The 27,193-nt window shown below is 56.2% G+C and overlaps 1 protein-coding gene across 3 annotated transcripts; it reads right to left on the bottom strand.

Annotated features, from left to right (window-relative positions):
• Positions 1-19: 19 nt before the first annotated feature.
• Positions 20-26,060, bottom strand: CPLANE2 (ciliogenesis and planar polarity effector complex subunit 2). 3 transcript variants are annotated; one of them, XR_007770704.1, is made up of 7 exons: positions 25,508-25,913; positions 22,919-23,079; positions 14,010-14,162; positions 11,750-11,874; positions 10,880-11,016; positions 8,510-8,830; positions 20-102 (listed from the first exon to the last, which is right to left on the bottom strand). XR_007770704.1 is itself a non-coding variant. In XM_050931276.1 (6 exons), exons 2-6 carry the CDS (start codon positions 23,022-23,024, stop codon positions 8,569-8,571), a joined length of 783 nt encoding a protein of 260 aa, XP_050787233.1. In that variant the 5' UTR covers positions 23,025-23,079; positions 26,004-26,060; the 3' UTR covers positions 7,091-8,568. The 3 variants fall into 3 exon arrangements, 2 of the variants coding, with proteins under 2 accessions (XP_050787233.1, XP_050787232.1); XM_050931276.1 differs by lacking the exons at positions 20-102; positions 25,508-25,913 and adding an exon at positions 26,004-26,060 and having other exon boundaries at positions 7,091-8,830; XM_050931275.1 differs by lacking the exon at positions 20-102 and having other exon boundaries at positions 7,091-8,830; positions 25,508-25,912.
• Between the last annotated feature and the right edge of the window lie 1,133 nt (positions 26,061-27,193).

Genomic DNA, 27,193 nt, shown 5'->3' with positions numbered 1-27,193 from the left:
GAGCTGCTGGGGGCCTGGGCGCCAGCCCCAGGGCTGCACTGAGCAGCGTGGGGAGCCGTGCGGTCTCAACTCCAGGAGCCCCTGTTCAAAGCATCCCTGCGCCTGGAGGTGGATGAGGGGTGATGGCAGAGGGAGAAGGCAGCATCGTAATTCCTAGTGAACCAGCAGCTGCAATAGGACCCCCCTCCTGCCCTCTGGGCACCTCCCACGCCGGAGCTGCCAGGGGAACTGGGTCCAGCAGCAGCAGCTGCCTGGCGGCAGCTGGTAATTATAGAGCTCCAATCAGTGCAGGATGTCGGCGCTGCTGCTGGAGGAGGAGACTGGAGTCCTGGGAGGTGTGTGCAGGAGGTGGGATAGATGGATGCAGCTTTTCCATGCCAGGCAGAGAGCAGCGGATGCAGACCTGCTCCGGTGTGGGGCTGAGGTGTCTCTGGGCCCCACATGACACAGGGGGTCAATGGCAGTGAATTGCATGGCAGGGCGGGAAGGGCTGATGTGAGAGAGAATTACACAGCCAAAGGATTAAGGGCTTGTCCGCCTTCTACGTGCAGGAGGCAGCAGCACCTAGTGGTTAGAGCTGCGGTCAACTAACTGGTGCCACGACAGCTTGGAACGGCATCGTCCCCCGTTGGCACAGGATCCCAAAGCGCTGCACATGCTTGATGAATTAAGCTGCACAACCCCTCTCCCCGGGGAGGCAGAATCCTCCCTGCTTCACAGATGGGGAAACTGAGGCACAAAGTGGGCACCCACATTCATGGCAAGAATTGAACTCTGACCTCCTGCTTCCCAGGCCAGTGCTCTAACTGCACGGCTATGTGTCTCTCGCCCTAGCCAGGGACTGGTTACTAGCCTGAGGAACCACTAAGCCTCAAGCCCAGGGAAAGCCAAATAAGATTCTCCTCCCCTGCAGCAAGGGAATGAATTTTAAAACCCCAGTTCACTTTGCTGCATTTCTGCCCTTTCGTGATGGTTTTGGCCATTTTGTGCAAGGAAGAGACGCCTCGGTTTCGGTTTTGGCCAGAGCCACGTCAGTCGCACTTCCAGGCTCTCCTGCAGCAGGTCAGAGCCGCCGTCTGCAAGCTGGCATTTTAGAAACACAGCCTCCATTGGAATCCCAGCCCATGCGCCTCGGGTCTCAGCAGCTGTAATCCTCGGGCCCTCGCGAAGCTCGGACCCAGACCGCTCAGACGGCAGCATCCTCCAGGCTGTGTGGAATGGGGCTCTCTGCAGAGGATGCTGTTAGTGGAATGACGTCAGCTGCGGTTCTTGCGAGCATCTCTCGGCCTCTCAAGTTTGCACAAAGCCCTAGTCCCCAGTGGAAAGAGACATGAAATATTAAAGACGCCTTCATGAAAAAGACAGAGCGAGAGAAGCCTCTGAAAACCAGAACGCAGGAAGGGAGAAGCAGAGGAATTTTAGCCTCCCAACAGTGGATGAATTAATCTATTCCCCTTCCCGCGCTCTCGCTCCCCTGCACCCTGAGGAGAAGATGCTCGTTGCCTGTTGTTTCACATGAACCAGGGTTCGCTTTCTGGCCCTGGCACCAGGCAGGAGGCCTTTCACGCGGCCCGGGCTCTGCTCGACAGCAAACGAGCCGACGTTCCCACGTGACGGAAGGCTCCGGTGCGGCACTCGGCTGGGAGACGCAGAGATCTGGAGCAACCCGCTGGCTGCAAGCGGCCCATGCTGACGATCTCAGTTTGATGGCCAGGTGGCTTTGGGCCCAACTGAAGAATGAGGTGGCCGAGCTCAGGCCACACCCCGCAGTTCTGTATGAAAGGCTCCGCCACATGGTCTGGCTTGGCCTCAGAGCAGATGGAGATTGAGGGGCATCGGCGGAGCCGTGCATGGGGATCCCGGCCTGGAGCCGCTGGCGCAGTTTTGGGTTGTGATTCAGGTGCACTGGCCCAGCTGGCGAGAGGTCCAGGACTCGAAGAGCAGGGGGGCTGTAGGGGTGGGAGTCGGGACTGGCACAGCAGTGGGGCTGGCTGCAGTGTCTGGGCTCCATCATCCAAAGGCCAGGGGCAGGGCTCTGACTCTCTTGGAGCAGATCACAGCCAGAGCCCAAAGGTCCCATTCAAAGCCATGGCAGCTCTGAGCCAGCCGTTCCTCCGCAGGGCTGCAGGCCTCGGTGGGATCGCACACAGCCGGCGAACTGGCCGCCGTGGGAACACATCTCCAGCCATGTGCTGTCCAACACCAGACAGATCTGTCACCCGTATTCATCGCTGCTGCTTCCCTGACTGCTGAGCCCCTTGGATAAGGGGCCAGTGAACAACCTACCCTCCGAGCTGCCACCTCCTACTACTCTGCTCCCCACTGATGCCACGCAGGGGGCAAAGCACCTGTGATTCACACCCAGCAACTTCCCCTGGGAATGATCCCTGGGGTGCCCCAACAGCTGGGAAGGATCTGCAGGAGTGGTGGGCAGGCCAAGCTGGCAGGCAGGTGCCAGCGCATGGGCAGGATTCAAATTCAGCTCCGGAGCATCCCAGCCTGGCAGAGGCCACCGAGGCTGGAGGAAAGGCCCCTGGGCTGGAGGGAGGGTGGAGGGGCACTTTGCCAGTCCAGCTTCCCCTCTATTGAGACTGGGGGCACAGGAAGCATGGCTGCAAGGGGAGGTGCTGCAGAGACAGACCTGACTAGGGAGGGACAGAGTAATGGGGAGGGATGTAGGGCCCCAAATCCCCCTTCCCCATTGTGGCGGATCTGGAGCGTGGGTTCAGTTCGGATCCTGCTGTCCATGGATCAGCCCCTCCAGCGCTCAGAGAAAGCCCTTTACACATGATTGGCCAGAGCCACCCGCCCCCCTGGGAAGCACAGAGCATCAGCCCCTGTTCACAGATTGGGAAACTGAGGCACGGAGAGGGGAAGTGGCTCACCCACGTTCAGACAGCAAGTCAGCAGCAGAGCTGGGAACAGAACCAGGAGCTCCCAGCTCCGTCTCACTGTAAAGCCAGCCCGACCCCACGTGTCTCCCCCAAATCTCTCCAGTGTGCTCCATGGGCTGGAAATCCTGCTCCAAGAGTCTCTCTTGAGGAATGGAGGCCCAGGGGGCTGCTATGGCCAGTGCTAGCCACAAACTCCCAGGACAGAGGGGCCTGAGAAAACAGGAGTCTGGGGACGGTAGTGAATGTCCTGCCTTGCTGTTTCTATTAGCAGGAGAAATGGACGATTCGGGTCAGGTCTTGCTGTGGTGAAATCCTGTTTATTTACACACTCCTGCTCCCTTGGACACAGGCAGGACCTTTGCTCGGAAAGCCCCAAGTCTGAGCCCTCAATCTATTCTGTGCTCAAGGAGCGCTGTCTCTCTGCACCTTCTCCAGGCCACACTCAGGACTGCTTCTCTTACTGTCGGCCCGATTTCTCACCTTCCTCGAGCAAACAGCTTGCCAAGCAATGCCCCAGCAACTGCGTTCTTAGCAGGCTCAGGGAAGCCCTCAGATCACATGGCTTCACCCTGCTCAGGCTTTGTCATGCAGACCAATGCCTTGGACAGTAGCCTCCTATGACTCCTCTCACTCCATAATAGGGAATTTAATTGCTCCTCCTATTTTGCCTGAGAGAAGGGTATTTCGTGCACACATCGGCTTTAACCAGGCTTGTGATGGTCTTTAGATCAAAGACCTGCTTGATGGTGGCCACCGACACCCCTGAATATCTGAGTGCTCCCAACCTTTAGAGAGAGGTTGGCTTGAGCTTGGCTCCAACTCCCAGCAAAGACTCCTGGGTGGAGGGATCTTCCTTGTCTGCCTCTCATCTTAGCCCCAGAAAACCACGACACAGTGAAGGTCTCGGCCTCCATTCTCAGCTCTCCACGCCGTGACAGGGTTCAGCCCATCTCCGGTACAGGGTAGTAGATCTCCAGCAGAGAAAGATGCTCATGTTTCTCTCTCTGGGCCTGCACTGATTCTCTGCTGCCAGCTGCTGTGGGGACTGGAGGGCGGAGCGGTGACGGTGGAGGTGCAGGGGACGTCACTGCCAGTGCAATTTCCAGAGGGTGCGTCTGTCTCTGCAGATCCTGGCGCAGTGCTGCACGCCAAGGGGCTGCGGCTGCAACCCCCGAGTACAGAGGAGGGGCTGAGGGGCAGACCTCAGAGCCAAAGCTCCCCAGCGAGGTCATTCTGGGGCTTTTCCCCATCCTCTCAAAGTGGGCCTGTACGACCTGCCTCCCCACTCCTCTGCTCTGCCTCATCCCCCCTGGGTGGAGCGCCCCTTCCCCCCCACAGCCAAGCTGAAGGAACAAGAGGGGGAATCAAACCCCCTAGACCAAGGAGAGGGAAGATGGCCTAGTGGTTAGTGCTCAATTTCCTGTGAGACTCAGTCTCTCTGGGCCCATCTGTACAGTAAGGACCATTCTGAAGTCCTTAGCAGCCCCCCAGCATCAGAGCATCTGAGCCCCCGCAACCTTAACTGGATCTCTCTCTCTCACACACACACACACACACACACATGGCAGGGCCGGGCTGTTATCCCCACTATACAGATGGGAAGCTGAGGCCCAGGGAAGCTAAGGGCAGAGATTCCAAAGGGAGTTAGGAACCTAAATACCTTTGAGGGTCAGGGACGAAGTGATTTGCCCAAAGTCCTACAGAGCAGGGAATTGAATCCTTGGCCACATCACTGCACTGCTTCATGCCTCAGTTTCCCCTCTCACTCTTTGTCTTGTCTATTTAGCCTGTAAGCTCCTTGGGGCAGGGACTGTCTCAAGTGTCCATGCAGCACCCAGCACACGGGAGACCTGGTTTCAATGGGGCCCTCCAGGGGATATGAAAATAAAATCCCCGGGGCGCCGTGCAGTGGATTCAGTAGATCTAAGCTAAGTGGCTTTTCCCCTCACTCCCTGTAGATGAGACCGTTTAGACACGACTCTGATGGGTTGGTTGTCAAGCTCACTTCACTTCCTAAAATCCTCTTTGCTGAACAAAGCGCCCCAGGAAGTGCCCCGATGGAACCCTCCGTGGGTAGCTAGAAAGTCTGTGCCCAGAAGAGGGACGTGATCGGAGGGTGGAGGCAAGGGCAGGCGCACACGGGACACCGCCAGTGGTGCTGGATCTAAGGGGGCTGCCACGCCCCCCGGCGTGAAGTGGTCTCCATCACATGCCCCCCCGCCCCCATACTCACTGTTCCAGTTCCCCTGGACATTGCTGATGCCAGGAGCTGAAATGAACAGTGCGCGTTTCATGGCACGAGTCGGCCTTGTATCTGCGAGTTTGGGTGACAGTTGGCAGAACGTGATCCCCAACATGTTCCGTGAAAGCCGCCCAGGGCCGGGGCAAGGAAGTTTCATGCCCTAGGCGAAACTTCCACCTTGCGCTCCCCCCCCCAGCCCTGTGGCAGCTCCCCACTCCCCCTGCCCTGAGGCGCCTCCCCAGGGGAGCCGTGCAGCACATCCCCACCCCAGCTCTCCTCTGCTCTGTGTCCTCCTCCCTGAGCACGCCGCCCCCGCTCTAATTCTTCTCCCAGGCTTGCGGCGCCAAACACCTGTTTGGCGCCACAAGCCTGGGAGGTGGGAGAAGTGGAGCAGCGATCGCGCGCTCGGGGAGGAACCGCTGTAAAAAAAAAATTGGTGGCACCGCTTTTTGGTGCCCCCAAATCTTGGCGCCTTAGGCAACCGCCTAGTTCGCCTTAATGGTAGCACCGGCCCTGAAGCGACCCCCGCTTCTCGGGCCATCTGGTGTCTGTCTGCATTTGGAGCAATCCTGGAAGGGAGCTCTGGGTCCGATTCAAGGGAGTATTTAAACCCAATTCCACACCACTCTCATTCCCTCCCCCACAGGCATTTGAGGCAGACACACACACACACACACACACACAAGCAATTCTACAGTTAAAGTTGTAACTTGCTTTCCATTCCAAGCCAGATTCTTGTGGCCCCGCTCCCTTCTCTGGAGTGCCGCATGCGTGATCCTTACCCGGAGAGGCGGGGTGGGTGAATATTTTGAGGTTAATCACATGAGGTTTCTAAGATCTGGGACTGGAAACCAGTGTGCATTTCCCTCTCAGAAAAGTCATCTCTCTTCAGCTGGGAAGCCGTCTCTCTAAAGTAGCTTGGGGTAGAGGCAGAGTCCGTTTTATTCCCTAGCCTCACGTGAGGTCTAGGGCTCTGAACGATTTCTGGTAACTTCCAAACGCTTCCCCCAGCCTTATCTGCGCTCAGAGCCTGGCGGATTTACCACCTTTGCCCAAGCGCTCTTGGTGTCGGTGAACTCTGCAGCCAAATGGGTGGTTGCAAGAGCAGCAGATGCCACCTTAACTCTGCCCCCTTAATGTTACCTCTCCTCCCTCACAGGCCTCTCCTCACCAACGGGATGAACCCGTCAGGTGCCACACGAGAGAGATGCAGGCTGCCCCCTTGGCTGGCTGTGGTGTGCACTGTCCGACTGCTCAGCGACGCGAGGTGTGGAGAAGGCACCCTGTAAACTGAGGCATCAGTGTCGTGCTTATAAGCAGCACACGGGATCTTTTTCAGGGGAAAAGGCAGTACACCACGTTTACTGGAGACACAACAATTAGCACATGCATTCAATCACACACACACGCCACTTGATGCTATAGTTACCAGTCCAGGGTCCGGATCAACCTAGTGGCCAGCTCGGTCGATCACGGGTAGATAGGAGACGGGTTCTGTTGGCTGCAACATGAATGCTCCGGGGAAGTCTCTGCAGGATGAACCCAACATTTCACGGCAAGACACCCTGTTTATATAGTGAGTTTCCTTCACTGGGACCAGTTTTGCACCGTTATGCTGTAATCAATTGTTACTTGATGAGTGCGTGTTTTCTTACATTGTTTTTCTCATCCTCTATCCTGTTCTTTCCTCAAGTCTCTCAGGGAGTTACCCCAGGCTGGTTTTGATCCCAGCTGTCTTGTCCTCATTGACAGGTGCCTGTCCCACCTTTCGAGTCGTCGATCTGCCCTCCTCTGACATTTCAACAGGGGCGTTTGCAACCTCTTCGGTTCCTCCCTAGAACATCTGATCCGGCGACGGCCTTCACCCCCATCTCTCAGCACCCATTCCTCATTCACACACAACACAGAACTGATCTACACGGAGCATTTGAACAGGAACATCACACTGCAATGCGAGACATCACGGCGTCCTTTTACTTATTTTAAAATACTAAACCTACAACAAAGTGATGACCCTAAAAGGTCTGTTACTGTCTTGAAATCAGCTCAGATACAGATTCTGGCTGGTGCATCTTTATCAATGGCCAATTAGGCCATTCCTTCCTGCTTTCATGCTACGTTATTATTCTTTATCCTTCATTTTAAATTATACAAAATACAAACATAAAATCCTCCTACGACATTGGCTCAGGCACGGGGGCCGCAGGCCAGGGGGGTTGGTGCAACAAGGAAAGAGTCGATCTCGAGTGGCTGAGCCTGAAGTGCCACCTTTAGGATACGATCGTTGATCCGTAGAACCCAATGCTGCAGGGCGCAGAGGTGCTGCAGGGGACAGGGTGGGATGGATAGTCCTGCAGGACAACCCAACCAGCACTGGCTTTGCTGGGGGCCGGGCTCCTGGCTGGCACACGGGCCCATGTTGTCAAATCCAGCCACTAATTTTGTGAGCCGGAGTTTTCAGGGCCTGACAGTTACCCGCAGCTCCACTAAGGGCAGGGCCCCATTTTGCCCCCTAAAGCAGAGTGTCTTGTGGCCAGGCCACAGCACCCGATGATGCCAGTTCTCCTGTGATCAGCACAAGCAGGGGGCAGCGACTCTCCTCAAGTCCCACACGGGACCTGGACTGCAACCTGACGCCTCCATGCTGCAGGCAGAGCCAGCACAGGCTAAACCTCCACTCTGTCCTCCCCCCAGAGGATAAACTTCAATTCCATCCACAGACAGGCGCTATCGACGTTGTGACAGGACGTGCTCCCGAGTCCCAAGCCAGCCCAGATACTAAGGTAACGGGAGCTCCAGAAGTGCCTGCAGCTGAACGATACGTTAGCAATGCCACGTCCGAACGCACAGTGGGCTACGATCCCCCCAGCTTGTCTCGTTGCCTTGGAACTCACTACCCCGGAGCCCCAAAACTCCCCAGCCCCAAACAACGCTGCAGAAAGTGCTTCCTCTAGTGCCAGCTTGCAATGGCTCCTGTGCCCTGGCGCCCGGGATGCTGCTGCCGTCCTGGTTAGCTACAGGGACGTAGGAAGGAGCATGCAGGCTGGACTGGCTCAGATCAAAGCTAAGGTCAGGAGTGGTCAGTGATTTTGGGTACCCAGCCTGAGAGGCTGGGGGCTGAGGTGCTCTGACCCCGAGTCACGTCAGTGTCAGCTGGGGGCGTTTAGCTCCTCTGGAAATCAGGCCCGTCCTGTCTCAGGGCAGGGCTCCCAGAAACAAAGGTCCCCAGATCAATTTGGCCACAGGTTTGCATGATGCCCGTGCCTAGCAGGGTGCCTCTATGTGATGCCAGAGCCAGTGGGAACAGGGGGTCCCAGATCTGGAGGCTAGAGTGAGTCCTTACATGGCTGCAGCAGAGTCCCACCAAACCAACCTTTGATAGGCCTCTGGCTCCACCTGCCGGCAGCACCCTGCGTTTTAGCCAAGCTGATTTCAGCCCAGAGATGTCTCCTCTGTGCCAGGCTGCGGTGCTGGGACGAGGCCGGCCATCACTTGGTCCTGGTACCAGAGGTGCTCCGCCAGCCCGTTCAGCACGTGCGCCACATGCGCCAGCCCAGCACGGCCGTCCAGGGTCCGCCCGTCGGCCAGCCGGGGCCCGTTCACGCTCTTCATCCGCAGCACAGGCAGGCGCCAGGCTTGCCGGAACTCGGCCAGGTCCCGCTCGGTGACATCGGTGTGCATGAATTGATCGAACCTGGGTGGGCGCTGTCAAGGAGGCAGCACTCAGCATGACATGTGGATGGCAGCAGGACGCCAGCACGGTGCACCCCCAGGGCATCGCACCACAACCACCGCACGGCTCCACCCAGATGGGCCACGTTCCGGCCGGGGGTCATCACCAAGTCCTGATGGGAGGAGGTGGTGCATGAGTCCTTCCTCTCTCGGCATCCTCCCCTCTGGCTGCTTGGACAAGGGGAAGGGCATCTGGCAGCACTGGCCCATTTGCCCAGCTCTCTGCTTGCCACGGGGCACAGCGACCCGAGTGCTGCTCAAGCCCAGGCAGTGCCGAGAGCTGGGGGGGGCTCTACAGGCCTGCGATTGGCATGACGGGTGCTACAAGAAACCTGAGACAGAAGCAGGGACTCTGCCCCACGGGACCCCAGTCACACCCACCCCCGTTACCCTCCAACAGCCTGACTGCGGGGTCCCATGGGGGGGGGAAATGGCGGTGCTCTTCCAAGCTCCGCCTACCAGATGAGTCTCGCCTGCGAGTGGCTCCGATGAGACCCCACCTGCAGGAGACGGGGCACTTGCTCCACACAGGATCGTGCATGTTCCCCGGCACTGCTGGGCTCCTGCAGCCTGGCTCCCCGTTGGGAGGTCTGACTATACCCACGGGCTGTGCATAGGGTTGCCAACTTCCTAATCGCAGAAAACTGAACACCTTTGCCCCGCCCCTGCCCTGAGACCATGCCCCTCCTCCAAGGCCCCGCCTCCCGCTCCCTCCATCCCCCCTCTCTCCATCGCTCACTCGCTCATTTTCTCTGCGCTGGGGCAGGGGTGCAGGAAGGGGTGCGGGCTCCAGCTGGGGTGTGGGCTCTGGTATGGGACCAGAAATGAGGGGTTCAGAGTGCGGAAGAGGGCTCCAGGCTGGGGCAGGGGGATGGGGCACAGAGGGGTGAGGGCTCTGGCTGGGGGTGTGGGCTCCGGGGTGGGGATGGAGATGTGGGGTTTGGAGTGCAGGAGGGAGCTCAGGGCTGGGGCAGGAGGTTGGGGGTGTGGGAGGGGTGCGGGCTCCGGCTAACGCATACCTCAGGCAGCTCTCGGGAAGGGGACGTGCTGAGCCCCAACCCCTGGAGAGCTCAGGGAGAGGTACAGGCGTGCAGCTCCGTGGGCCCCGTGTTTCCGCTCCCGCAGAAATACCCCACACCTGGGCTGCAATCTCCTGCTCCCTACTGCAATCAGAGCAGGCACCTCCCAGTTCTGCCTTCCCTGGGTGCAGCCTCGCAAACCTGCCTTCCACGTGTCAGCACTGCTGGACAATAGCAACGTCCCGCCAGCAACCAAGAGGTTGCCAACAAGCAGAATCACCACAGTTAGCAGTGGTGAGATGAACGGCACAGTTCACACCTCTCCGAGCGACTGCCCCAGGCTCTCTGCAGACTCAGACCTGCAGCAGTGACGCTCCGCTCATGTTTTCGAGGCTTTAATCACAACCTAGTGATGTCACCCCCCCCACCCTCCCCATGGAAGCGGAGATTCTGCAGAACAAGACAGCAGTTTCAGAGAGGTGTGGGGATGGGGTGTGGGTACGTATTGCCTGTTTCTGAGCCCTGGCCTGACTAGCGCAGTGAGAATGCAGGAGATATGTCAGTGAGTGCCCTCCAACCAATCTCTGATAAGGAGGAAACCAGGAACTCCTGGGTTCTATTCCCAGATTTGCCACTGGCTCCCTGTGTAGCTTTGGGCCAGTCCTTGCCCTGCTCCATGCCTCAGTTTCCCCATGTGTGAAGCAGAGCTAATGATGCTGACTCTCCTGACAGATGCCTGTTAGGACCAGTTCCTGTCTGCATAGGGATTTGAAGGTGTAATTACTGTGTATGTGCTAAAAATTCCCAGCTTCCTCTGCAGCATCACAGGAAGCAAACAGTGCTGCCTGTGTCTAGCTAACCCCCACCCCAAGCAGGGGAGGAGCTTCCACTGCTGTATGAGGCGCATGAGGGTGCCAGGCTGGGAAACCCCAGTGGTCGGCGTCACTAGAAGCAATCGACAGGGTGGAGTGGAGCCAGCGCATCAAGGATACTTGGAGCCAATCACTATTTTGACGAGGTTTTCGGATCCCTCCGTGACGCGGGAGATCTGGCTGGGGAGGTCGTCGAAGGACGAGCGGTCGGTGAAAGAAAAGAGGAAGAGGATGCCGTCTGCCTTCTCCTTGCAGGCCTAAAAAGGGGTGACACTGTGGATGTCAGACAGGGTGCACACAGCTAGTCTCAGCCAGTGCAGGGAGGGACTGGTTAGCAGCCTTACCCCTGGACTGGCAGACACATGCGTGTTGCATTCCTGACTGCCACTGACACCCGTGTGATCTGAAACGAGTCATTTCCTCCTGCCAGGCCTTAGTTCCCCAAGTGTGAAAGGCCAAGCAGCATCAGTCCTGGCTAGCACTGGCCCAGCAAGGTGTGCCTGACGTGAGCAGGCCCGACTCTCATTTGCACCAAGGCCAGAGGGGCATGAAATGGAAATGAGAATCAGGCCCGAGGAGTTCTAGAGGCATTTCCTTCTGGAGCCAAGCTGCAGGCTGTGTGTCATAAAGGCCCAGCCCCAGGGAGACAAAGGGGAGGGGAGGGGGGTCTCTGGCCCCGCTGTGAACCCTCAGCTTTACCCCTTCCCAGGCAGGCTGTGCCGCCAGCCCATGTTCTCGCTCCTGACAGGGGTGGTTTATTCCTTTAAGAGACCCATTCCTCCCCGGTGGTTTTGCTGTGGTGTAAGTGGGGTGCAGTTTATAGCACCCAGAAGGGCTGTTGGAAACAGGCTTACCCCTCCGGCCCAGTTCTGAACATCCCCCAAACTTCAGGGGGGCTGAAATCCAGACCCAAGTTCTGTGCGTGGTCAGTCTCAGCTCCCCGGGAGGCAGCAGGGCATGGCAGCTTCCCTAACCCCGGGGCTGACTCACAGGCAGGATGTGATCAAATTTCTTCAGAGCTGCTTCTCCGCAGTCCCAGAAGTGGAACCTGAAGATGAGGGCCCTGCCGCTGTCCCTCAGCTTGGCCGGCCAATACACCGTCGTCGTCTGGATCCCTGCAACGAGATCGCCTGCTGCTTTTACCTGCCGAGCTCTCGGAGGGCTGCCAGAGCCCTTTCTCGGGGCTTGGAGGAAGCCATGTATTCAGTGGCCAGTGCACAGGAAACATGGCATCTAATCCTGAGTCTGCCAATGACCTCTTGGGACCTTGGGCTTCATAATCTCTGGGCCTGTCTCCCCATCTGTGACATGGATCTGACCTGTACCAACCTCGCAGGGACATTTTGAGGTGTTATCAAGTGATGCCTACTATGCTCTTTGAACAGCGGGCCCGGCAGCCATGCTAAGGCAGCAGCATAGGCCATGGACAGGACTCTGAGCTGGGAGTCACGAGATCTGGGGTCTATTCCTCTCCATGCCATTAGTTTGCTGCGTGCCCTTGGGCAAGTCCCAGCCTTGTCCTGTGCCTCTATTTCCCCACCTGTAACATGGGGAACATCCCACTGTTGGCCAAAGTCACCGGCCTTTAAAGGATGTTTAAGAACAAACAGTTTCCAGGGAGAGTCCATGGCTGAGACAGGAGAATGACACAGTGCAACGAATAACAACACTGCTCAAGCAGATGCCCGAAGAACAACAGCGCTGCACGTATACACCCAGCAACCCGCTGCGGTTCTACCCACCTCATCGCGGCCCTCACCTTCCTGCCAGGAAAGGATTAGCATTTCTGTTTCACAGACGGGGAAATGAAGGCCCAGGGGAAATGAGGTGATTTGTCCGATGTCACATGGTGGCGGAGTCCTAAACAGAAGCCAGTGTCTTGAGGCCTCAACTCTCCTCTCGCCACAAAACACCAACCCCCGGCTTTGGCTTGTGAGTCATTCTACAGAAGGAGCCCTGCACCTTGTTCGCATAATACCTGTGTGCTGTGAGCTTCTGGGAGAAACCACTGCACACCGGACTGGATGCTTAACAGGAAGCATCGTGTCTGTACTGGGGAATAGGAGGATGTCATGGAGTGCGGGGGAGTCAGGGCCCTGCACCCCCGGCCTCCTGCAATTCACCAGGACTCTCAGCCAGCCGGTAAAGCAGGTTTATTAGACGACAGGAACACAGGTTTTACAGGCACAGATAACAGGATCCTCCCCAGTTAGGTCCATCTTGGGGTCCCAGGAGCACCACAGCCCCTATGGGGGGTCAGAGCCCTGTTTCAGCTTCCCTCCATTCCCCAGTCACCTCCTGAACCTCCTCTCACTCTCCAGCCTTTTTTCCAGCTTCCCGGCAGAGGTGTCACCTGGCCTCTCCCCCATTCCTGGGTTCTCACATTACAGGCTCAGGTATTCTCCCTCCAGCCAGTCTCCCATCCCCCAATGCAGATCATCCTCCCTCAGCATTCACAGACCCCAGTAAGAACAGTCCCAGTTTGTCACAGAGGGAGAGGACAATGAGGCCAGAAAAGAGCATCTGGACATCCGGCCTGACCCCTGAAGTTGGCCCTACTACCACTTGCAGCCAGTTCCAGGCTCCCTGCCGTGCAGCTGCCCCGACTTCTCTCTTGCAGTGGGTTTATCCCACGGGCCGGTCGCTTGCACTGGGAAGAACTCCTTCCTGCTCCCTTGCTGGAAGGTTTTCTTCCCAAGCCGCTGCTCGGCTCCAGCACCTGCTGAGACGGAGGGAGACTGGTCCTCCTCACCCATCCCCGTGGTGTCTGTGCTCTGGACACAATAGCAGAACCAGGAGGAAGCCACTCAAACCCAGCTGGGTTTCAAATAACCGTGTTAAGGAGCTAGATACACACAACCCGAGCTCCACAGATACACAGGGCTCTGGTAGGTTCTGGTGGCTTCTGCAACAGACGACAGGGAGGGCTCCCAAGCAAGTTAAAGGGACACCACCCAATAGACCCATACACTGCAATGCAGTAGACAGGAGGGTCATTGACAGCAGGGCCCTGGCCCAGAGTAGACCAGCATGGGGCTGACCCAGCATGGGTAAGGAAACCCCTTCTAAGTCATCTCTTGGCTTAGAGCAAAGTGTCCTGCTGCTAGTGATCTTGCCAGCAGTTCTCAGGAAAGCGCCGCCTCCCAAAGAAACAGTCCCCCATCCTGTCTTGCTTCTCTCCAGTGCTGGGAAGGTTGAGGGACAGTCTCACTCACTGTCAGTGGCCCTTTGCCGCCCTCCAATCAATCACCTGTTGTTTCATGATGCGCACTGGGCACCTCCAGGCCAGCCAGCTTGGCCACCATTGCGGTTTTACCTACGCCGCTTTTCCCAGAGACAAAAATCTTATAGCTGACAGTGTCGGCGGCCATCTGCGGGGGGAGCACTGGCCTTTCAATCAGCCCTGGAACGAAACAGCAGAACTCGTCAGCAGCCCTACATCCCCCACCCAACTTCCACAAGAAGCAGTTTTGTTTTGAGATCACGGCTCAATCTCTCCACGCATCCCAAGTTGGCCGGGTTTTAACTCATTTATCCCAGAATGACCCTTTTCCTATCCTTTATAGATCCACAGAAGTCAAGTCCAGATAGGCCCATTATGATCATCTAGCCTGAGCTCCTGTATGACGCAGGCCAGAGAATTTCACCCAGTGAGTCCTGCACCAAGCCCAGAACTTCTACCTGGGTGTCTTTTGGAAAGACACGCTCCAGCTCAAGCAGAATTTACAGGCTTACCAAGGGCTGGAGACTGCACCCCGTCCCTATGTACATTCTGCCAATGGCTAGTGACTCTCCTCCCTGTTACAAAACTGCCCCGTATTTCTAGTTAGCTTCCAGCCCCTGGATATACCACACCCCATCTCGTATGTAACTTCGTAAAGCATCGGGGGACACAGCAGGCATGGAGGGAAACAAGGGCTAGTAGCGGGAGCTGGACACTGAGTCCCAACGGTGGGCTCTGTCCCTGGCTCTGCTATTGACCTACTGACTGGGCTTCAGCAGGTCACTTCCCCTCCCTGGACCTCACTTTCACGGTCTGTTAAGTGGGGATAAGGATAATGACATCCTCACATATAAGAGCACAACGTAAGAATGGCCAGACTGGGTCACACCAAGGGTCCATCTAGCCCAGTATCCCCTGGCCAATGCCAGGTGCCCCAGAGGGAATGAACAGAACAGGGGATCATCCAGTGATCCATCCCATCGCCCATTCCCAGCTTCTGGCAAACAGAGCTTAGGCACGCCATCCTGGCCCAGCCTGGCTAATAGCCATTGATGGACCTGTCCTCCAGGAAAAGACAGTTACCTTTTCCGTAACTGGTGTTCTTCGAGATGTGTTTCTCGTGTCTGTTCTACAATAGGTGTGCGCGCTCGCCACGTGCACCGGTGCCGCAAGTTTTTCCCCCAGCAGTTCCCATAGGGGAGCGCCTCCAGCAACTCCTGGAGGGGTGCCTCCATGGAGCACTATAAGGGCACTGAGCACTCCCCCCACCCTCAGTTCCTTCTTGCCAGACAACTCCAGCAGCAGGGAAGAAGGGCTGGATGTAATGGACATGAGCAACACATGTGGAAACACAGTTCTAGTGATTGTTCCTGTGTATTCCACAATAGGTGGTTCCCAAGCTGTATTTGTTGGAGGTGGGAGGAGTTCACAAACTCTCGGGACGGAGCACAGCCCTGTCGAACCCAGCATCTTTCCTGGTCTGGAAGACGATCGCATATGGTAAGGTGAACACGCGTGAACTGAAGACCATGTGGCAGCCCTGCAAATGTCCCGGATGGGGACATGGGCTAAAAAGGCAGCTGACGAGGCCTGCCCCTGAGTCGAGTGTGCCCGCACAATTGACGGCGGGGGAATTCCCGCCAGACCATAATAGGTACGGATGCACAAGGTGATCCAGTTGGAGAGCCGCTGAGTGGAGATCAGCCGATCCCTCATGCGTTTGGCCAAGGCTTAGTCCGCTCCAGGTAAAAAGCCAGAGCCCGTCTCACATCCAGAGTGTGGAGGCGGAGCTCCTCACTGGAAGCCTGGGGCTTGGGGCAGAGGACCGGCAGGAAAACGCCCTGACCCATGTGATAGGCGGAGACCATCTTCGGGAGGAACGAAGGGCATGGGCGGAGCTGGACCTTATCCTTATGGAACACTGTGTACAGGGGCTCAGAGGTCAGGGCCCTGAGTTCCAAGATCCGCCGAGCCAACGTGATTGCCACCAGGAAGGCTGCCTTCCACGAGAGGTGGGACCAGGAGCACGTAGATAGCGGCTCAAATGGGGGCCCTGCGGGGCAGGCCAGGACTAAGTTCAGGTCCCACTGCAGGACTGGGAGCCTAACCTAAGGGAAGAGACGATCCAAACCCTTAAGGAATCGGCCAGTCATAGTATGGGAGAACACCATGTACCCCTGCACTGGCAGGTGGAAGGCCGATATGGCTGCCAGGTGCACCTTGACGGATGAGGGCGCCAGGCCCTAGGCTCTAAGGTGAAGGAGATAGTCCAGGATAAGATGGAATGGGGCAGCCACCAGGGAAACACTTCACTCAGCCACCCATCGGGAAAACCGAGAGCACTTTGCACGTAGGTTTGATGCATGGAGGGTCGCCTGCTTTCCGAGAGGATGCACTGAACCCCTTCTGAGCACGTCCTTTCCTCCCGGCCTAACCATTGAGCAGCCATGCTGTGAGCTGGAGCGCTGCAGCACTGGTCCTGGGAGAGCAGGTCCGGGTGGGATGGTAATGGCCACAGTGGGGTGACCGCCAGGCTCATGAAGGTCCCGTACCAATGCTGCCTGGGCCATGCCGGGGCAATCAGGAGGACCTAAGCCATGTCCATCTTTATCTTTCCCAGGACCTTGCTGATCAGCAGGAATAGGGGGAGGCATCAAGAAACTGGCCTGACCAGGACAGGAGGAAGGCATCAGAGAGAACTCCCTGTCCCAGCCCCCTTGCCGCCCCCCCCCCCCCCCGCAAGCAGAACCAGGGACAGCAACGGTTCTGCCAAGTCATGAACAGGTCCACCTGGGGAGTTCCCCACTCTTGGAAAAGTCCGTGCACCACCTCCGGGTGAAGAGACCACTCGTGCTGAGAGGCGCAGTCTCTGCTCAAGCAATTCGCCCTCGAGTTCTGGGCGCCCGGTAGGTGGTAGGCCTGTAGGCAAATGTCGTGGGCTATGTAGAAGTCCACGTGAACCCTGACCACCCTGCCCTCCAGGTGCAAGCAGAAGGCCATGCATGCCAGCTGGACCACCCTGAGCTCCTTGATGTTTATGTGGAGGGCCAGGTCCTGTGCAGACCACAGACCTTGGGTTTGAATGTCTCCCACATGGTTCTCCCCACTCCAGGTCTGATGCCTCGGACACCAGTTCCATCGACGGGCGCCTGCCTCTGAACGGGACCCCACAGACCATGCTCCCTGGGGAGGACCACCATTGTAGGGAGGTGATCACCAGTTCGGGCACAGCGAGGACCTTGTCCATCCTGTCTCTGGCCTGGGAGAACACCAAGGCCAACCAGAGCTGGAGGGGCCTCATCCTGAGTCTGGCGTGGCGAACCACCTACGTGCACGCCGACACGTGAGCCAAGAGCTGGAGATACGCTCTGGTTGTTGTCACTGGAAACCTTGTGACTGTGTCAATGAGCCCCTTCAGGGTCTCAAACCTGTCTGGAGGGTCTAGGACTGCCCCAATAAACTCTATGTGCTGTACCAGGACTAACGTGGACCTGGTGTCGTTCACCAACAGGCCCAGAGTGGTGCACGTGCATAGGAGGAGAGCCACGTGATCCTGTGACCGGGAGCTGCCCTTGACCAGCCATTCATCCAGACAGGGGAAAAGCTGGACCCCACGGTGCCTGAGGTAGGCCGCCCCCACCAACAAACATTTCATGAATACCCGGGGGCAGTGGACAGGCCAAATGGGAGGACCGTAAATTGGTAGTGTTCCTGTCCAACTGTGAAACGGAGGAAGCGCCTGTGCCCCTCGAATATATGGATGTGGAATTACATGTCCTGCAGATTGAGGGCGGCGTACCAGTCCCTGGGATCCAGGGAGGGAATGATGGAGGCCAGGGAGACCATGCGGAACCTGAGCTTCACCCTGTACTGGTTCAGGCCTCACAGGTCCAGGATGGCTCTGAGCCCTGCTTTGGCCTTTGGGATAAGGAAATAGCGGGAGTAGCACCCCTGGCCTTTGAGCTCCGCTGGCATCACTTCCACTGCTCCTAGGCCCAGGAGCTGCCCCACCTCCTGCTCGAGCAGGGCCTTGTGCTAGGGGTCCCCCAGGAGGGATGGGGGCGGAGGGTGGTTGGGCGGGGTAGAGGTAAACTGGAGGGTGTAGCCCCGGGAGATGGTGCTGGCGACCCATCGGGCCGAGGGCAGCCGCAACCACTCCAAGAGAAAAGCACATAACCCATTGGAGGAGGGAAGCTTTATTGTGAGTTGATCCCTGATGAGAACTGGTAGGTGGCCCCCAGGCGCCCCATCAAAACTGCCGTTTCCCTGCCTGTTTGCCCTTAGAGGGCTCAGGCTGGGGGGCAGACCAAGATTGCCCCTGTGGGTGTTTCTTATAGTCCCACAGCTTTTTATGAGGGGGCTTGTATTCAGAGAGGGTGGCCTGGGTGGGAGCCTGCTGAGGCTTAAACTTAGGTGTAGCGGGAGCCAGAACAGAGAGGCCAAGAGTCTTAAGCGTAGTGCGGGATTCTTTCAGGCCATGCAGTTTGATGTCCATCTGTTCTGCAAACAGAGCCTCGCTGTCATACGGGAGGTGCTGCAAGGAGGTCAGCACCTCACTGGAAGGCCCAGACAGCAGGAGCCACGACGCCCTTCTCATGGACACCGCGGAGGCCGTGGACCGTGCAGCCGCGTCCGCCACATCCGATGCTGCCTGCAGGGTTGCCCTGGCAGCTGCTGTGACCCTCCTTCACCAGAGCTTGGAACACCTTCCTGTCACGCACCGGAACGGACTCCTCGCACTTGAGCAGAGAGCCCCACAGATTGAACTCATACCGGCCCAGGACAGCCTGATGGTTTGCAATCGGTAACGAAGCTTGAGAAAAATTTATTCATCCTCCCAAATGAATCCGGCCTCCTTGAATCTTTATGTTTTGGAGTGGGGGCTGGTTGGCCCTGCTGTTCCCTGTGGCTGACTGACTCGACCACCAGGGAGTTAGGGGCAGGATGGGTGTATAGGTATTCATATCCCTTGGCGGGCACAAAATATTTGCATTCCGCTCTCTAAGAGATGGGGGCAATGAGGCCGGGGTTTGCCACAGGGCATTTGAAATGTTCACCACCCTCATGGAGTGGCAAGGTCACACCCTGCCTGGTACAGAGGCGGACAGGACATTAAACAGGGAGTCTGAGGGTGTCATGGAGTCCCCGGGCGATGCTCTGGAACTGCTCCCCACAAAGCCAGTCAGGACTCTGGTGAAGTCTCCTCTCAGTGAGCAGACTGTCGTCAGGGCAAGAAGGTCACACGGCTTCACCTTCCTGGGTCTGACCTTGGAGCATTCAGCATCCTCTGTCCCTCCGTGCGCTTCCCACAGCGAGTCTGCCCCAGCGGGGTCCTGGGGAAGCCACCGGGTCCTGCACCCCCACTTTGCAGTCAGACGTGACTCTCAGCCAGCCAGTAAAACAGAGGTTTATTAGATGACAGGAACACAGTCCAAAACTGGTCTTGTAGGTACAGAGGACAGGACCCCTCAGCCGGGTCCATCCTGGGGGGCAGTGAGCCAGACTCCCATGTCTGCACTCACCCTTTGTCCCCAGCCAGCTCCAGACTGAAACCCCTCCAGCCCCTCCTCTATGGGCTTTGCTCCTTTCCCAGACCAGGAGGTCACCTGATCTCTTTGTTCTCCAACACCTTTAGCATCCCCTTGCAGGGGGGAAGGGCCCCGGCCATTAGTTGCCTGGCGACAGAGAGGCGCCATTTATGGGCACTGGCCCTTTGCTCTGCAACAATCTCACCTCCTAGAGACTTAAGAAATGCATAGGGGAAACTGAGGCACCCCTACCGTATTCAGAGGAAACATTAAGAACAGCTCCACTTCGTCACAGAGGGCTCTCCACCTGCTCTGCCTAAGGCTGAGGTTTGACGCCATCCTTTTCAATACTTCCTGGTGGGCTTTAGAGTCCTCCTGTGGGACGGAGGGAGGAGGGGCCACAATTGCCTCATCCGGGGAGGGGGAGGAGGCAGATGCGGTGCTTTGTGTGTCCACCGGCACCAGAGGATCTACCACCTGGTCGCTCTCTGGGCACGGCGCCGAAGATGCATGTCCCACCAACTCCTTCCTCAGAGGTCTGGAGGGGGAGGCCCATGGCTGTTCCAAGGCTCCGGCCACTGAGTGAGTCCCCACCGGGGGCTGCGTCAGGGGCCACAGTGCCCACTGGTACCACTGTGCTTGCCATGGGGCCCAGTGCCACTGCAACTGCCGTGGCATCGGCAGAGCAGGCTGTTTGGCCTGGCTGGCCTGACCCAATGATGGACGACTACGAAGGGAGGCTGGGCTGGTGTATGACCTGCCACTGTTCCTGGACTGGGAGGAGCTGCGGCACTGGGAGCGGTGCCAACCACGAGACCATGATCCCGATGTGGAGAAACAGTATTGCTGGTAGCAGCTGCTCTGTGATCGGCTCCAGCAGGCGGATCTGCAACAACGAGGTGCCAGCAATCGACACCCAGGGCTGCGGAAGTGGTGCCGTGGCGGGGTCCTGGAGCGAGATGACGAACGGGAATGGTGTCGACGTTCACGTCGCAACTGGCTACGATAGCCCCTCTGAGAAGAGGACCTTCGGCGGTGTCTGCCTCAGTCCCGTTGGTGTCTGCTCCTCGAGGCGGAGCGGTGCCTGGAGTCTCTGTCAGACAACATGGTGGGGGTTGATGGCGACCTGTGTGGACTACACACAGGACAGTTGGCGAACGGCTTCGGAAACATTCCCTCAACCGTGACCAGTACTGAGTCAGGGGTGACTGAGGAGATCCCAGAAGCGGCTTGCCTCTGGACCGCAGGGTCAACGTTGGCAGTGTTCCTTGTACCGGCATGAACATGACGTCCCAGGCCGCTTGCAGGACCTCTGGTGTGGAGAGCATCCAGACATCCGGGGAAGCCCTCTCCAACTGGGCCGGGCTACTCAGCTTGACCTGGATCGGAGGCCTAGAGGCCGACGGGGACCCGAGGACTGCCCAGCACGGGTCTAGCCTCTCCCCCAGTCTTGCTCCGATGCTGCGGCAGCGAAGGCCTCTTCTTAACCTTCTTGGCGTGCCCCATGGACAGGGAGCGGTGCCGACTGGTAGATGGCACCAGGGAGTCGCCGCGCACAGACACCACAGTACACAGAGCCGACTCGGAGTGGCGTGCCGGAGTCGGGGTCGACGCCGACTCCATCAGGATGGCCCGGAGCCTAACGTCTTTCTCTTTCTTGGTCTGAGGCTTGAACAACTTGCAAATCTTGCAGCAATCGCTGAGATGGGTTTCACCCAAACAGCATAAACAGTCTGTGTGCGGATCACTCCCTGGCATCGCATGAGTTAAAACCCGGGGCGTGGGGCATGCCCCAGCCCGGCCGCACTAACTAAACTCAGTTAAAACTAATCAAACTACTAACTACAGGTACCAGACACTGAACGAACGAGAGTTCTGGGGAAGAGCTGCAGCAAAGCTGGAGCAGAGCAGTTCCAAAGCATCTTCACTGGTGGCAAGAAGGAACTGAGGGTGGGGGGAGTGCGCAGCTCCCCTTATACTGCACCACGGAGGCGCTAGTTCAGGTGTCGCTAGGGGTGCTCCCCTACGGGTACTGCTAGGGGAAAAACTTCAGACACTGGTGCACGTGGCGAGCACGCACACCTATTGTGAAATACACATGAGCAATCACTCGAAGAAGATCTTATCTAGTTCTTTTTTGAACCCTGTTACAATTTTGGCCTTCACAACATCCCCTGGCAAGGAGTTCCACAGGCTGACTGTGCATTATGTGAAGAAATACTTCCTTTTGTTTGTTTTAAACCTGCTGCCTAGTAATTTCATTTGGTGACCCCTAGTTCTTGTGTTATGTGGAGGAGTAAATAACACTTCCTTATTTACTTTCTTCACATCAGTCAAGATTTTATAAAACTTAATCATATCCCCTCTCAGTCCTCTCTTTTCCAAGCTGAAAAGTCCCAGTGTTATTAATCTCTCCTCATATGGAAGCTGTTCCATACCCTTAATCATTTTTGTTGCCTTTCTCTCCAATTCTAACCTTTTTTTGGGATGAGGTGACCAGATCTGCATTCGAGGTGTGGGTGTACCATGGATTTATATAGTGGCATTCTGATATTTACTGTTTTATTATCTATCCCTTAATGATTCACAATATTCTGCTCGCTTTTTTGCCTGCCGCTGCACATTGAGCGGATATTTTCAGGGAATTACCCACTTTTTTCTTGAGTGGTAACAGCTAACTTAGACCCATCATTCTGTAGGTATAGTTGGGATGTTTTCCAGTGTGCATTATTTTGCATTTATCAACATTGAATTTCAGCTGCCCAGTCACCCAGTTTTGTGAGATCCCTTCATAACTCTTCGCAGCCTGTAACTAGCTTCAGTAATTTGTATCATCTGCAAATTTTGCCACCTCACTGTTTACTCCTTTTTCCAGATCTGTGAATATGCTGATCATCACTAATCCTAGTACTGACCCCTGGGGGACACCAATATTTACCTCTCTCCATTCTGAAAACTGACCAGTTATTCCTACCCTTTGTTTCCTGTCTTCTAACCAGTTACTGACAGTTATGACACAGATGCCATGGGTCTTAACCAGCACATAGCAAGTAATGCTTTGCCCTTCCATCTAAGGATCTCAAAGCACCCTGCAAACAGTACTGAATTAACCCTTATGATCCCCAGTTTACTGAGGAGGAAATTGAAGCCATGAGCCTAAAACTCCTGCTCCCCAGACCCATTCGATAACGTTTATAAATGATCTGTTGTTGAATTTGCAGTTTTATTTCCCCAGTGGTACCCAAAATCGATGGCCAATCAAAGCCTCAGTGGGAGGCAAAGGCACTCAGCAGCCTGATTCCCATCTCTTTCCTCCATTACTGCCGCTTAAGCGTGTCCCACAGAGTTGTCTCGTCTCACCAGCTGCCTCTAGGGCCTGCAGCGGTGATGGGTGCAGAGAGGACTCACCGAAGAATTTCCGCTTGTTTTTCCGCAGGATGGTGGCCAGGTACTCTTTGCCCTCTGGAGACTTGTGCCAGTCTGGGACGATTACAGATCCAGGGGAAACTGCCATCTCTGGCCAGGTGGCTGCGAGAGTCAGTGTCTGCTACTGGACCACTGTCAAAAATCTGTGTAGGAAGAGAGAAGGGAAGGGAATTAAATCTGGGGATAATAAATTTACTACCAAAGAAAAATACAATAGGTTTACTCTGATTTATGACCACGGGCAATTTAGTTCCTTCTCCGTGCCTCAGTTTCCCCTCCCACCCTTTGTCGAGGCTGCAAGCTCTTTGGAGGCAGGGACTGTGTCTCACTATGTGTCTATGAGCTCCTAGTAGAAAGGGGCCCTGATCTCAATAGGGACCTTTAGAGGTTACTGAAATATAGACAATTACTATATTAACGGGGTTAATTTAAGAAAGAACCGGCAGCTGCCAGATAGCTCTAAGGGAGTTAGAGTAGCCTAGTGGACAGACACTGGACTGGCACTCAGGAGAAAGGGATCATATTCCCAGCTCCCCCACCAGACAACCTTGGGCGAGTCCCTTTGCCGTTTCATGCCTCAGTTTCCCCTTCCATAAAATGGGGCTAATGATACTGATCTCTTGTGTGACATGCGTTGAGCTCTACTCATAACAGGTGCTATGTAAGAGCTCAGGATAATTATTATTACTCCAGACCTCAGGCTTCCAAAGCAGAGATGATGCCTGATGTTTGTTATATATCTGTGACTGCTGGCAAGGTGGTCTAGGCCACTCTTTTGTTTGTGTTCATTTAAATACGGCTGCATAAAAACATTGTCTCTATCACAAACAGGACTCAAGGGCTGGGAAATCCTAGAATCACTCAGTTTTACAGATGATATTTATTTTGGTGCATTTAGCACTGGTGGCCGGGGCTAAACTGACGGCTTGGAAGAGCTGAGTTCTCTAGCTAGCTCCTGGCTCTTTAGCAGCACACATCTCAAGAGAATGGTTTCTGACAAGAAATGATGACAAATGCCATGCCCAGTTGAAATGGGGGGGAATTTAGATGGGCAGAACGTAGTGTGATAGACCCAGGCCAGTTGGGAACAGCAGAATAGTAGAAGGGAGATAGCCTGGCCACTGGATTAGCAGTTTTCTGTTTCCTGAGTGACCAGAGCAGGGGCTGCTCCAAGCTAATGAGAACACCTGACTCCAATCAACCTGCAGTCAGGTGAGGCTGTTAAGCACCTGACTCTAATTAAGGCCCCTCTGATGCTATACAAGGGCTCACTCCAGTCAGCCCAAAGGGAGCCAGAGGAGAGGAAGTGTGTGCGAGGAACTGGGAGCAAGAGGCACAAGAAGCTGAGCGTGAGTAGGCATCCTGCCGGAGGAGTGAGAAGTACAAGCGTTATCAGACATCAGGAGGAAGGTCTGGTGGTGAGGACAAGGAAGGTGTTGGGAGGAGGCCATGGGGAAGTAGCCCAGGGAGTTGTACCTGTCATGCAGCTGTTCCAGGAGGCACTCTAGACAGCTGCAGTCCACAGGGCTCTGAGCTGGAACCAGGAGTAGAGGACAGGCCTGGGTTCCCCCCAAACCTCCCAACTCCTGATCAGACACAGGAGGAATTGACCTGGACTGTGGCTTCTACCAGAGGGGAAGGTCTCTGGGCTGTTTCCTGACCCCCAGGGTGAATCTGTGAGGCGAGCAAGTCCGTCAATAAGTGCAGGACCCACTAAGCTAGAGAAGCTTTTGTCACAGTAGTTACTTGTAGCCTAGCTCAAATCTGGCCAGGCCAATGGGAGTAATTCCTGGAAAGTGCCAGGGGATCCTTCATGGTGGTAAGTGCTCAGGACCGCGCTGTGTACTGCTACGGCAGGAGCAGAATGCCATGCCAAAGCCCTGATTCCATGCCGATTCCGAGGGAATAATGCCACCTAGTGAATCGCTATCACCACTACCTTCTGCTCCTGGGTGTTCCTGGAAGCGCTCCCAGCCAGACACTGCCTTGGCCTGACATGGAGATGCAATTTCACTATACAAGGTGGTATTGCTGAAGGCCATAACAATGAATAAACACGATTGTTCATTGGGGGCCCTGCCCAGGGTTTTGCAAGCACTCCCGGTACTAGCACAGCAGTCACAGTGGCTGTATACCCAACCTCACGTGCGTCTCTCAAAAGGAGGGGAAGTCTGAATCGCTTTGATCCTCTTCTTAAGGAAAAAGGCAACTGATCAAAGCAAAGAAACTAACACGCTGGGAACAGATGTGTTAGCTGCATAAATTATTCCTCTGCCAGCTGCTGGACTGATTTTCTAGACATTCAACAGAGTCAATGGCAAACAGTCAGGCCTAGACCTGCTGATGTGTGGGGTCTATTCTTCATGCACAAACTTAATGCTGGCCTCCCCCTCACACCACACATTAGCCCTCCCCCCTACATTCAATCCTATGTTACTGTGCATTGTTAAACAGCTGTCACATTGCACCCCAGAAGTGGATGCATTTCAGTGCCAGGTGAAGTGTTCCTCCCCTCCAGGTAAAGTGCCGTGGACACCTCAGGCTGAAACACACGGCCTGTTATTAACTCACTGATGTGACGATCATTTTCCCACAGGTGGTATCTCTGGCTCATGTTCTTACTACCCCAATGTTATTCATCCCTCCTCCCTCTGGCAGGAAACGCCATGCAGCTGCTGCGGGTGCGTCTCAGGCTCTGTTCACCTGCCCCACAGGTCTCAAGGGCAGAGGAAAGCTCGGGGCCCCCATGGTAAGTGCCACCCCCTCACAGTTACACAGCAGCCTCCTGCGGGGGAGCTGGTGGCGGTCCGCAAAGGGGCAGGGGGTGGTCAGCGCTGCCAGGCCCCACGGTGCAGAGGGGGAAACTGAGTCACGGAGCAGGGAAAGGAGGGGCCCAGGGTCACACAGCAAATCCGTGGCAGAGAAACGGGGGCAGGTTTTGGGGTGGGGGAGGGGAGCAAGTATGACGCGTGACAAAGGCCCCCAGCCCCCCGCGCGAGCACTGACGAGCCAGCCCCACCCCCCCCGGTGCTTGCCGCTTCAAGGCGACCCTGCTCCCCGACCTCACCTGCAGGCGCTTCCGTCTCGCCTGCGTGTGACCTCAGCGCGCACGGCCCCGCCCCGCCCCGAGCGCCCGCCCGCGCCCAGCCCGGCAGCGGCGCATGCGCGAGGGCTGCTCCAGCCCCTGCCCGGAGCCCGCGCAGCGAGGGGAGCCCCGCCCCCTGCTGGGAGCTGCCTGGGTCTGCACCGGCCTGCGCCCCTTGGGCACTGAGGGAGAGAGGCTGGCGCCGGGCGCTCCCAGCTCCTGCCCCAGCAGAGGAAGGTGCCTCTGGTGCTAGGTGCAGCTGACGGCTTTGCAAAGACACGCGCCCCAGCAGCGTTGGCTACTGGCCCTCCCCGGGCTTAGTTCAAGTGGGACCATGGCGAGGAGCCAAGGGGCGTGAGCTGCTGCCTGTGCTGTCCATAGAGCATTACACAGCTGGGCAGAACAAGCTAGGAATGGCCAGACTGGTCCATCCCCCGTATCCTGTCTACCGACAGTGGCCAATGCCCAGAGAGAGTGAAGCTAACAGGCAGTGATCAAGTGATCTCTCTCCTGCCATCCATCTCCATCCTCTCTCAAACAGAGGCCAGGGACACCATTCCTTACCCATCCTGGCTAATAGCCATTTATGGACTTAACCTCCATGATATCTAGTTCTCTTTTAAACGTCATGCGGCTGACGAAGTGGGTATTCACCCACGAAAGCTTATACTCCAATACAGCTGTTAGTCTATAAAGTGCTACAGGACTCTGTAGCCTTTTAAACCTTGTTATAGTCCTAGCCTTCATGGGCAGCCCATGGCTATATAAAAGGGCAATAAAATAGAGAATAAGACAAAGGCTGCTTTTTTTAATGATTCCTAACATCCTGTTAGCTTTTTGACTGGGCGATGGAGGTGATCTCCACGCACTGTCCTAGGAAGCCAGAGCTTTGCCCTTTCACTGTTGTCAGGTAGTGACTACTAGAGTACACACTAGTGATTTATCACCCTATCTCCACCCAATGCCTTTGTCCCATTCCTTGACACATTCAGCACATTTTCCTGTTTGTATTACAGTAGGGCCTAGGGATCCCACCTTGGACTGAAAGCCCAGCGTGGAGGGTGCTGTACAAAGAGTCCATCTCCAAAGAGCTCAGACTAAGGTCACCTCATCTGACCTCCTGCACACTGCAAGCCACAGTTCACCCACTGTAGACAAACAAAAGCTCTGCA

The sequence above is a fragment of the Gopherus flavomarginatus genome, chromosome 21 (assembly GCF_025201925.1).
Source record: "Gopherus flavomarginatus isolate rGopFla2 chromosome 21, rGopFla2.mat.asm, whole genome shotgun sequence".
NCBI lineage: Eukaryota > Metazoa > Chordata > Testudines > Testudinidae > Gopherus > Gopherus flavomarginatus.
The sequence above is the reverse complement of the archived record's forward strand: the minus strand, read 5'-3'. Positions and strand labels throughout refer to the sequence as shown.